Genomic DNA, 12,554 nt, shown 5'->3' with positions numbered 1-12,554 from the left:
GATTTATTCGTGAACGGAGAAGAAGTACAAGAGCCAAGCTGCACACGTAGTACTCAGTCGCATAGACAAGAGCTCAACCAATTTACAAACGTTCTCGAAGCGCCTAATCGAGACAATTTTGCTATTAGTATTCCATGATCTATTCAATCAAATGCAGCTTTTAGATCGATGTAGATTGCATCAACTTGTGACTTTTCTTCGATCCGCGTAATACATGTCGATGTAAAATCCAGTAGGTTCGTATTCACTGATCGTCCAGGCATAAAACCATGCTGGTCGGGGGATATGTATGTCTTCGTATGAGATAATATGGAAGCGCTAAATACTAGCTCATATAGTTTCGACGCTGGCAAACTAGTTATACTTCGAACATTCAGGCGATCGCCACTTTTAAAAACTGGAAACATAAAAGACTGTTTCCAGATTATCGGGAATATACCATGCTTAAACGACTTATTAAAAATTGCACATAAAGGATCGGTCAGGACGTGGGCGCAACGGTTATAAACTACTGCTGGAATACCGTCAGGTCCCACAGAGTATGACTGTTTTAGCCTTTTTGCGGCGGTAACGATCATATCAGGAGTAATTGTAAATGTACTTATATCCACTAAACTGTCAGGAACATCCAGCGCGGCGGTCTCTGCCTGGCTGGCAGATGCGGTGCTATCAGCAAAGACAGAAGCGAAGAACCTAGCGAACAATTCACAAGAGTCTGATGTACCCGTTGATTCTACCCTATCAAGACGAACGTGTGGAGGGATTGATGAACATTTTCGTTTCGAATTGACGAAGCTTCAAAACTTTTTAGGATTCCGCCGTAGATCAAACTGGATGCGCATTATATAGGCTTTATATAAACCAGCATTCAATAACCGACATTCATCACTGGATTTCTTGAAGTTTTGCTTAGTTACAGAAGAACGCCGATACGTGGGACAATATAAGATAGGATTCATCCGCCAGGAATTGCAAAAGTGTTGCAAATACAATCACTTATTCATTGATTTCAAGTCAGCCTACGACACAATCGATCGAGATCTTCTATGAAAAATCATGGACGACTACGGATTCGCGAACAAACGATGGATCGAGTGATGTGCGTTGTTTGAGCATCGAGGATAAACTCGAGTCCATTTGAAACACGTAGAACGTTACGGCAAGGTGTAAACGACTGGAACTATTCTCGCTGGGTTGCCGTTCGGCATCCTGATGACCCCTCGCAGTTGTCTAACTTTTGCTGTACGTACGATAGGTGGTTCTCCAAGCAACAGTTGCATTCCGCAACTTCTTCCAATCTAAAACACTATGGGTGCATTATCCCTCGGCAAACATAGTTCAGGTTTCGTGCCCATAGACATCAACCGGTGTAATGAGCGTTTTATAAATTGCTAATTTTGTGCGGTGGCGTCCTTTGCTCGATCGGAGTATTTTCCTGAGTTCAAATTACGCACGATTTTCTACTAAAATACTCCACTCATACTTTCGGAAGATCATACCATTTGTTTTGATCATTACTCTTAGAATCACATCTTCCAAAGCAATATTAAGAATAGAAAATAGAGAGTTTATCACCTTGCCGTAGCTCTCTCTTAGATTCAAAGAGATTCTTTGGTTTGACAAATCGCTTCAGTTTATCCGGAAAACCGTATTCGTGTATAATCTGCCGCAGCTCGATTCTCGATCGACTGTGACGTATGCTGCTTTGAAGTCAATGCCGCTGTATTCGCGACACCTCTGGAATACTTGTCTTATCTCGAGTATGTAATTACTCAAGGTAAGGCGAGAGAATACAGAAAGAGGAAGCCAGGAAAAAAGATAATCGATAATTGCTCAAAAACTACAAGATTCCAACACTGAGAATGCATCAGTTATTAAGAAATGGGTATTGCAGAAACAATGAGGGTTTTACAAACCTATTAACCGGGAAAGAAAGGTATTACTTATGGATCAATGGAACATTATTAAACGTCAAGAAATTCGAAATGCCTTCTATCGTTCAACGGTGCGCAGCCCATCATTAATGAATCTCACATGACTTCTTGACTTATCGATGTTTTTATTATACCATTTCCAAAATCACAAAATGTCAACCGAAAAATAATAATCCTTTCTTCGATGTATTAGATTAAATGATTTATCAAATGAAGTAAAGCTTAAAAATGACAAATCTTAAGTATCTTGTATATCCTTTAAGCCATCCGATTCTTTTGATTGTGGATAGCGTGGTAGTAGATGTAATTAATCATAAAGTGACAAATCAAACCATGCTAATTTAGAGACATTCATCCCGGTGCTGGTAATCTCATTAGGTTATTCAATACAGTTTTGTAGTTTGTATTCGAACATTCACTCATTCAACATCCGACGAGCTAACTGTGAGTGACCCAAGTCAGTACAGTAGAATAAATGTACAAAAATGAAAACTCAACTCATTCCTCAATTAAGTCTGTCCCTTTCATTTCTGTTTCTTTCGACAAAATCTGTTATCTTCGGCAATCTTTCTCAAAACAAATTTAAATCCACCATAAAATTTTGATGTCGGTGAAATTAGAATCTTAGGCTCATGCCAAACGGCATCGGATATGCATGTCCTCGTTGGAAATCCAGAAGTAGTACTGTAAAATTTTTCGAATGGTTTTGGTAATGGGTTCAAGCTATTAGCGGAAAATATACTGACTTATTGAACAGCTTTTTACTACTGTTTTTGCAGACCAAAAAATTCAAGCTGATACCGATGATGTTGGTAACAGATTCCTGTAAATACGTTGCTCTTTATGTTTAGTAATGTTAGCCCAAATTAACTATTACTGTAAGAAGTAATACCAAGCTCAGTAGGCAATGCTTAGTTTTGGTTGCCATGGTAATAGAAACTGTTCCGCCATGGCAATCAACTTGCTTTGAGTACGTGCTTATGGACGGCGCACGTGTAACCCCCTTTTCAGTCATCACTAGTAATATTAATTTTCGTTTTATTTTTCGTTTTTCTCAATGTCTCTTTCCTTGCACTCACATCAGTACTGGATGCTCAGCAAAACGGGTGAAATTCGTCGGGACGAGGCATGTCTGGACTACGCCGGTCAGGATGTGATACTGTACCCGTGCCACGGTTCCAAGGGTAATCAATTCTGGAACTATTCCCCTAGTTCACGCCTACTGCGGCACGGTTCATCCGACAAATGTCTGGCCATCAACGAGGGCAAGCAGAAGCTCATTATGGCCGACTGCGATCCAACGGTCGACGCACAAAAATGGATATTTCAGAACTACGATCCCAGCAAGCTGTGAAACTACAATACTTCTGAAAGTTCGTCCGACTGAGACAAATCAGTAACTTCTCGATGAGTTGGATGAATTGAGCAGATCATTCCAAGTCAAGTAGGACTGTGTAGTTTTTAATTACGGATTCAAACCATTTTGTTTATTTTCTTCGAGAGATACAGACAAACCGATAGTCGTAGATAGAAAAATTGATTTTAATGTGATTTTTATGGTAAACTATTATTTAATCAATTGAGTGAGCTTTTCTATACTATCTGTCATCTAAGATATGAGATGGTTGATTCCACTGGTAGCTCATTTTTTTCCAAAATAATCCTAAATGTTCCCTAGCGAAACCGTCAACTGCCATAAACATTTTCCGAACTGAATCACGTATTTTCCGATAGATGTTTTGTTTTGATTTTACATTCAAGTACAACCCTCTTAAACAAAGAGTCAAAAGATTTCAAAATATGCACCATCCTCGGCGCTTACAGAGGCCCATGCGTTTCTTACTATGGTTTCCGTTTTTGCTACTGGAAAGAAAACTACCAGCAGCCTGCTGGGATTGAGTCGATCAATTTCGCTTAGTATGTCTGTAAATCGAAATCGAAATGATAAATTCCAACTGAAATCTACATTCCAATTTAGCTAAACATAACCTAGTGTAAAGTTTAGAGTGTATAGTAGTATACAAAGGCAGACAAATGCTGCTCCTCAAACATATCAAAGAACGACATTCAGCGAAGAAGTTTGCCATATAGTTGAGCTGATTTTTTCTGACTTTCCCGGGTAGTTTTTTAATCTGAAACTTATAGCAACAACCATTACTGACATATCTAGGAAACGTATTTCTTCCCGTTATTACATTCAACTCTACAAAGAAAAACAAGAACTAACTGCAAGAGAGACTTTTGAACTGTTCTTTTACCCTATATTCCTATATATCGAATAAGTTGACAAATGGGATTATAGATCCCCTATTCTATTGTTGAACTTAAATCTTAAACCCACACTCACACACACAACTATAACTATCGTAAGGAGTGGAAAATGTCTGAACGAGTGCGATTATGATCGATCGAAGATCGTGAGTAGAGTTCCGAACAAAATGCGAATGAATGAGCGAGTTTCTACACGTGCCTTGTAAATTATTGTCAGTAAGTTTAATTGGTTTAAAATTGAACAACCAAGCGATTACTTAAATCAATCCGTAAACTTACAGAACAAGTGAAAGAAAATATGTTATTTTAAACAGTTGTACTTAGTTCCAAGTTCTAGTTATACAATGCGAAAGTTGTAGAACTAAATTATTAAGCAATCACAACAAATAATACTAGTACTTGTAAATACATAACTTGATTAGTAAATATTGAAAAGGAACAAAAAAAAACTTTCAATGCAATAAAAAAAATCATCTGAAAAGCAAACAACTTAGATTATAGCGACCACAAAATTATCAAGCAAAAGATGAAAATACTTTAAAAGTAGGTTTACTTGATGTGAAAGCATTATGTAAAAGTAGTCGCGAGAGTACAGTTCTTGCAAATAGGAAAACAAAAGGAGGTTCGTCAATCTTCCAGGAATTAGTAACTATTCTACTTGCTACATTTAGCTCTTTTGTACAGTTAACGAGAATTACATATCTTCACAGATATACAGAACAGAACGAAAAACTTTGAGTAGCTGTCAGCTTTATTTCTGTTCCGAAAGCTTCTTGGTAAAATACGTCAGTGTGGAATGGAAACACCGACGCCGTAGGTTCTCGAGACCCATTTTGGATCATTTCTCGATGTCAGTAGGATCGTAGCAGTTGCAATTGTATTGTTCTCTGAGTAATCGAAACGTAGTAACCTGTTTATGCTATGGAAACGCTGGGTGGTGGTGGTTGGTCGCGTAACAATGATGCAACTTTGCATAGAAGGATCTCGCATAAAATTAATGTGCCATTTCGACTTGCATGCGATGTTTGAATATGACTTCTTTGAAAGTTCTACAGTGGAGACAGTCACAGTCTGGTAAGTAAAAGAACCATTGCCAATTATCACATACTAAACCATTCATTTAAAAATAAAATCAATTCCTACGGAAGAGTGAACAAAATTTATTCAAGTTTCATTATAAGAGAATGCAAAATGTCGGCCCCTTGATTATTTTCCTCGCTGAGTAATGCAAATTTTGCCTTGAATTGCAGCTCACAAACAATTGTCTTACGCGTCTTCTTGAGGTTCCCAAGGCCCAATATTTTTCTATTAAGCGAAGCTAGAATTATATCGCAATTTTGGTTGTAACAGCGCAACAGATTCTTCTAAGAGTTACGAAAAAATTTACGATTTCTTAAGTAACGAAAAGGTGCATAAACCTTTTTTTGTGCAATGTTGCAGATTGGATGCGTTGCGAAATAATGTTGATAACGAAGTAAAGCATTGCTTATTCTCGACCTTCTATAAGTGTTTGATAAGCATGCAAAAAGCTTTATATGGTGCAAGTGGGAATGTCAGGTATTCAATATTATGGCTTTCAGTTCGTTGAAATTCAAAATCCATGCAAAAACCAAAAGCCATTAGTACTAGGCTGATTTTGTATAATTTTCTCCATTCTTGTCCACTTTTTGTTTTCTTTCCCTCCAATGCAAACGACTTCCAGCAAGATGACGCAATCACTTTTGTTTGAAACGAAACTCACACTACGATTGTCCAACAAAAGATATGCTCACAGAACAACTAGTTGTTGTTTTTTTTCTGCGTTTAGGCTTGAGGAACGGAACGACATATTCGCCATTGACTGAAGCACCAGTTGAATAATGCCGAGTATAGTTCCACTGTCTTGGCGTAGATGGCAGCCTGCACAGCCGATGTGTCTCCGTTCATGGATTATCATAGACTGAAGCTAGCAAACATAAAACAGGGTCTATTTATAGATTCGGTTGATATTGATGTTTCATGTTTCGACCTATTTTTTCAGTTTTTAAACAATGTTTTTGTTATAAACGTGGTAATAACAACAATCTTACATCTTTTTTTCCATTCGTTTCGTGAAAGTATTAGAAAAAATACTCAAACAGGGAAAAAGTTATTAGGAAATCAAATCTGGAGTAATTTCGTTACGTGAAATTTGAAAATGCACCCAGGTGAGCATAGTAAAGCAAGACGTAGTCCTACGTTAAAAAAATCAACCGATTTTCGTCATCATTTTTTTATGCTGATAATGTAAACGATAATCACCGACTATTATCATCGGTAATGATAGCTGATTATTTGAGAATGAATGATGTTGGCACTAACCTTAGTATGAATTCCATACTACGCTGTTTGTATATTGATCAGCGTTCTTCATATGATGGAAGGGAAAATCAGATATCGCCAGATCACGTTCTACCAATGTATCCCCGGTATTACACGCAGAAAAAAGGAGCATATTAGAATTAAATATATCATACCCTAATTTGAAATTTCAAACATTTTGTTGAATCTACTTAATATATATTTAAATCAAACATCTCATTCAGAGTAGTAAGGCTTATTAGAAACAAAATCAGATAACACTTTGATTCAAAGACAGTATTTTTGTATAACCTAAATGAAAAATATTTGATAGAAATACGTTAAACCTTTGATTCAAAGCGGAATATTTTGCTAATTCATACAAAACTTTTTAATTTGAATACTTTTTCCAAAACTGTGCAGCAGAATAGAATCAAATCTATTGAGTGTTCGAATCTAAAACCTTCCCGTCGAAAGTTAATGCAAACTAACTTGTTTAGTTATTTCAAAAGTTTTATTTTTTGGTTTAGCATAACTGATGTTTAAAATAAACGATATAAAAAGTTGAATCAAAATTCAATCAACATATTAAATGAAATAAAAAATCATTGAAATGTGTACTTAGATTTGAACGTGTAATAAACAAAAACACAAATCAAATTCTAAATGGCTTCAGTAGAAGAAATCGGTTTTGTAGCGATACAAATTGAACATGTTTCTGCGGTGATGAAATAGCATTTATTGAGCTTCCAAGCACTTTTCATTTGTCGCCGCTTGTTATTGAGTTATTTTTGGGTAAGTATGTTAACAGTAGTCAACAAAATATTCAAATTTTTTTCATTTTTATTAGCCTGAAACGTTAAAAATCATTGAGCGACAGGAGATTGAGGAGCTAATTCCTGTACCGTATCTCGCTGAACGAACAAAATTTATTTTTCATTTAAATAATTGGAGAAAAAAACAAGTAATCTAAATTCAAATTAAATAGTGACCAACATTATGAATCCCTAACCTTACAGGGGGTTCCAGCTCTAGCAATTATTCCAGCAACACAACGTGATGTGCAAATCATTGAACGTACAGTTTCGCGAGAGCAACGTTCAGCAACACATTTACTGAATGCGTCTTCTAAAGGGCAAAACATAATCAAGCGTTTCGCTGAGAATCCATATCTCACACGGAGTGATAAAAAAAACTATCACACTTATTGTGATAGACGAGTTCAAAGATCGTTTCGGACGGCTCACTTCTACAGAACTTGAAATGAGAGCGGCAGAATTGAATAAAATGTTTCCCGGTGAACCACAGGTAAACACAATTTTATCGCTTTTTCATTTTCCGTATCGATGTGGTGCAAACAAAAGACAGGTTACCTACTTAGTCGATGCAGTACCGATATAAAACAAAACGCTCTACTATTCATTGTAAATATAAAAGAAACTGATTCACTATTCTAGAATTCTTGGTACAAACCTACTCATGGTAAAGACGCTAATGGAAATAAAACTAAGTTGCGCAAACAGACAAAAGGCAGGCTGTACGATCGAAATTTGAATTATAAACCTAACCTAACTATTAGTGAATCTTACTCGACGAAAACGGCCTCTATTTTGAATGAACTACCGACGCTTCGTAATTATCAAGGATATCAGTTAGTATACAGTTAGATTTCCAAAAACGTTATCCCGGAAAAGATACACTTTTGTTCAACCGATGGGCTAGGTTCATAGATGCGGTTCGACCAATATTGAATGCTGAAGTGTCAGATTCTGAAGGCAAAATTCTTTTGAACCTCCTTGACAATGATAAGATTAATAATGGTAAGACTTTTATTACATATTCAGGAGAAAGTAGATCTAATAATTATTCATGTTTTGTAGATGCCCGAGATTCGATTATAATTTCACTTTTGGCACATATTTTACCTAGCTCGATCCTCACGATAAAAAGCGTGGGTCGTTGAAAACCATCAATTTTGGAATCCAAAGACAGCATCATTGTCCACGTATGCAATCTTTCAGAGTTTGAAACATCGATAACAAGGCTATTCAATGCATGCCACATCAAAGGAGTGGAATCAGCACCATTTATTGTTGTTCACGGCGAAAGCAAATCAATCTAACTAGTTTCACAGTTTGGGACAACGTTGTATCATATAAGTTTCCAAACTTTCTAAAAGCTCAAATTGTTCAAGGCATACGACATTGGCTTTCCTCACCAGTCGGTTTCTGTTTGGACATTGTTAAGCGTATGTCTGTTTGATTTTCATTGCACATATGAGCATGCAAATGTGAACTCTGTGTAAAGTGATCTCGGAAAAAAATCAAGAGATATGATTTCGTGCATTATTGAAGAGTGTAGGTGGCGTTCATCTTCACTCAACAGATTTTTAAACATATTAACAACATGCATAGTACCATACATCATTACCGTTGTAATATTGAACATTGCACGAGGAGCTATAATGTGCAAGCATCATTTTATCGACAAACATCATCAAAAAACATTTCACAGCTGAGGAAAGGAGACCGACAGTGAACTGTGCAACCATAAGCTTCATTTTAAATTCAAGTTTCGAACAATCATTGCCGAGTGAAGCGATCTACGAAGATAACAAAACTGAGAACCAGTTAATAGAAGCAACTTCAGGCCGGAGCATTGATATTGATATTTCTGCTCTAGCAGGACGGATGGTCAATACGGCAATTGATTTGAATCTTCAGTGGTTAAACATGAATACGATTCCAAGAAAAACTGTGTTTGAATTTCAAAATTATCTTAAAGTGAAAATAATCCAACGATTTGGAGATATTGTTAATGTTATGTCAACAATTGGTTTTGTTACTTCGGAAGGAAAGCAGATATTCGAACAAATCTTCAATTTATTTAGTAATATGGAAACAGAATACAAATTTATTCAAACGCTTAAATCAATAGGTTTGTATATGGAACCTAGAGAATTTATCATAAGCAATGAGCTGCGCCCTGGGGTTGTACAAAATAAACAAGAGCTACATAACGATCCAGTAACAGGTAAGCCTTAATTTTATTATTGAAATAACAATTGAAATCGATAAATTTGTATAAAATTTTATTTCATAGGTGTATTACTGCCGATAAAATTTCAACTAAAGAAGTATCTTGAATCAAAAGGAGGCATGGAAACAGTACTAAAACATCTCACCTCTTCATGTGATAGCTACATTCGCACCCTCATTGAGGGTTCCATTTGGCAGAATAAAATGGCAACAATGGATGGAAAATTAGTTGTACCTCTTATTTTTTTTTCGATTATTTTAATACCGGAGACTCAGTTTCACCTCATGCTGCTCGAACTTCAGTATGTGGAATTTATTACTACATAGTTAGCTAGTTTACCAGGTTATCTGCTAACTAAATTAGCAAACATACTAGTTGCAGGTTATATTTTAACAAATGATAGAAAAGAGTACGAAAACGATGAATGATTTCCTAATCTTGTAAATACATTGATAGAATTAGAAACCACAGGCCTTGAAGTTGATGTTAGAGGAAACAAGATCAAAGTTTATTTCATGTTAGCATTCATAACAGGTGACAATCTCGGGGGTCCTTGATAGGTAAAGCTTGCTTCATTTAGAATTGGAACAAACTTTTGCTCATATTGTGGCGCTCCTGGTGGACGGATTTGGAAGCTCTTGGCGCCCACGTGTCGGGAATTTTGTCAGCTTCACGTATGATTTTTGACATTCCGAAAATCGACTGTACTTTGTAAACAATCAACATGGAAGCCGAAAGAAGGAAAAAAAATTGAGCACAGTTATTTGGAAAATCCATTGTGGTCTGCATCTAGGCTAGCTAAACAGCTGAAATTGCCTAGAAATACCGTATGGCGCGTTATCAAACGGTATAAGGAAATATTGACGGCGATTCGGAAGCCTCAAGCCAATCGTCGGAGTCGAACTGACGACCGGAAATTGCGTGGTAAGATTTTGAAGACGATTAAGAGGAATCCTAATCTGTCGGATCGTGATTTGGCCAGAAAATTCGGTGCTGCCCATAGTACCGTGAGGAGATCTCGACTCCGGGAAGGAATCAAGTCGTATAGAGCTAGCAAACAGCCAAATCGGACCATAAAACAGAATAGTGTGGTCAAAATTCGTGCTCGGAAACTATATGACCAAGTTCGACGGGTGTCTTCTGATGGACGATGAAACCTATGTCAAGGCCGACTTCGGGCAAATTCCAGGTCGAAAATTTTACTTGGCAACGGCTCGGGGGGATGTTCCAGCCAAATTTAAATTTGTTTTTGCCAAGTTTGCAAGAAAATTTATTATTTGGTAGGGCATTTGCAGCTGTGACAAAAAAAACGAAATTTTTAGTTACAAATAAGACAATGACATCGGAACTATACCAAAAAGAATGTCTCCAAAAACGAATTTTGCCGTTCATTCGATCCCACGACCATCCCGTAATGTTTTGGCCAGATTTGGCAAGCTGTCATTACAGCAAAGTCGTTCAAGAATGGTATGCAGAGAAAGGGGTCCAGTTTGTTCCGAAAAACCCCTATTGAGAAATACTGGGCAATCATGAAGAGGAGACTCAAGGCAAAGGGAAAGGTTGTCAAAGACATCAATCAGATGACGACCTGGTGGAATAAGATAGCAATAAAAGCTTGAATCGACGACACGACCTGCCACTCGTCTATCGAAACTGTATCGCAAATTTAAGCACCCCTCAGTAACTGGTAATGTCAAAACGAAATCACCTGAAAAATTATTAAAAATGGCAACACAAGTTGAATTATTGGTTTTAAATAACAATTAACGAAACCTTGGTTACCACTTATTGAAGACTTGAGGAATGTAAACAAAACTAACTGCCTCGAGTGGAAAATCCTTATTTCGCGTCAAGTTGCAAGTTCTGCAACATCATTAGGCGTCAGGGCAGTGGATCGATTAGTTCAGCTGGGGCTCGAATATATGAAAATTTTTTTGTAAGACCAGCGCAATCAGGTTGCTGTATGTGACCAAGATCTTTGGTATGGAGTACTTCTGTTCCGAAACTTTTTATCAGTCCAATTATCGAAATTAAGTATCGGAATATAAACGATAAAACTGAGTCGATCCGGTATATTCGTACTATTCTACGAGATGCATGAAATTCGAGTGCAGCAAATCAAAGATACTCAAATATTTGAGCTTTATTTTTTAATCTATTCCAGAATCGCACTTCGTATACAGATACGAATACACATATAAACCGAATTCATATTTGCTCTTTCTAACGACTTTTGAAAGTGAAACTATTTCAATTGTTTCACAAATCTTTGTATATTTGCACATCTGAGTTTGTTCCGCCTCGTTTCTGATCAGCGTACATGTAAAACAATACGCTGTCATATTTCAGACATTCGAGAAACTCCTCTACTTCTGCTCTGTTATTTGGAGACCTTCGCAAAACATGTGTAAAATTTTATGAACATGAAAGACACTTGAAAAGTGCGGGAATCAAGCTTATTGGTTATCAAAATTATTGGTACTTAAGTGCACATTGTAAACCACCCATAAAAACAAGTTTGCTTCAAATAATTTGATAATTTATTCTCAAGCTGAAAATAGTCAGTAACTACGATTTCCCGTAAGGCGTCTGGAACCGGTTGAAGTAGTCAAATGTCATTTCGGATACATTCAAACAATAAATTTCTTCGTTTGTTCCGTACAGACTGGCAAGAAATTCCTAGTTTAATGACAATATATGACAATATATTGAGCTATAGTGATGTTTCGGAAACTCGATTGGATATTCCTGAAAAGATATAAAATATAAGATGACGCATGTCTGTCATGTCAAATTTGGATATTGGGTACCCAGTTCCAGTCCCAGTTCGGTTGGTGCAAATCCAAAAAGTTAAACTTGTAGGTTGTGAGAGTTTCTGAATCTGTCACCAGTCACGTTGAACGTCCCCATAGGGACGAGTTCCCGGCCGATGGCTCGCGGCACTTTGTACAGCTACGTACATTCTCGATTTCTTAAGAATAATCTTTCGTT

General features: G+C 36.9%; 1 protein-coding gene across 5 annotated transcripts in view; it reads left to right on the top strand.

Annotated features, from left to right (window-relative positions):
- Positions 1 to 4,937, top strand: part of LOC131439215 (putative polypeptide N-acetylgalactosaminyltransferase 9) — a 103,919-nt gene extending 98,982 nt beyond the window's left edge. For all 5 annotated transcript variants that reach the window (XM_058609971.1, XM_058609974.1, XM_058609970.1 and 2 more), the window contains one exon: positions 3,019 to 4,937. In XM_058609971.1, coding sequence (XP_058465954.1) covers positions 3,019 to 3,288 — 270 coding nt within the window. In that variant the 3' untranslated portion in view covers positions 3,289 to 4,937. The remainder of the gene's footprint in view (positions 1 to 3,018) is intronic.
- Positions 4,938 to 12,554: the final 7,617 nt, after the last annotated feature.

Source organism: Malaya genurostris, chromosome 3 (assembly GCF_030247185.1).
Source record: "Malaya genurostris strain Urasoe2022 chromosome 3, Malgen_1.1, whole genome shotgun sequence".
Lineage (NCBI taxonomy): Eukaryota > Metazoa > Arthropoda > Insecta > Diptera > Culicidae > Malaya > Malaya genurostris.
This window is presented reverse-complemented; position numbering and strand designations above follow the sequence as displayed.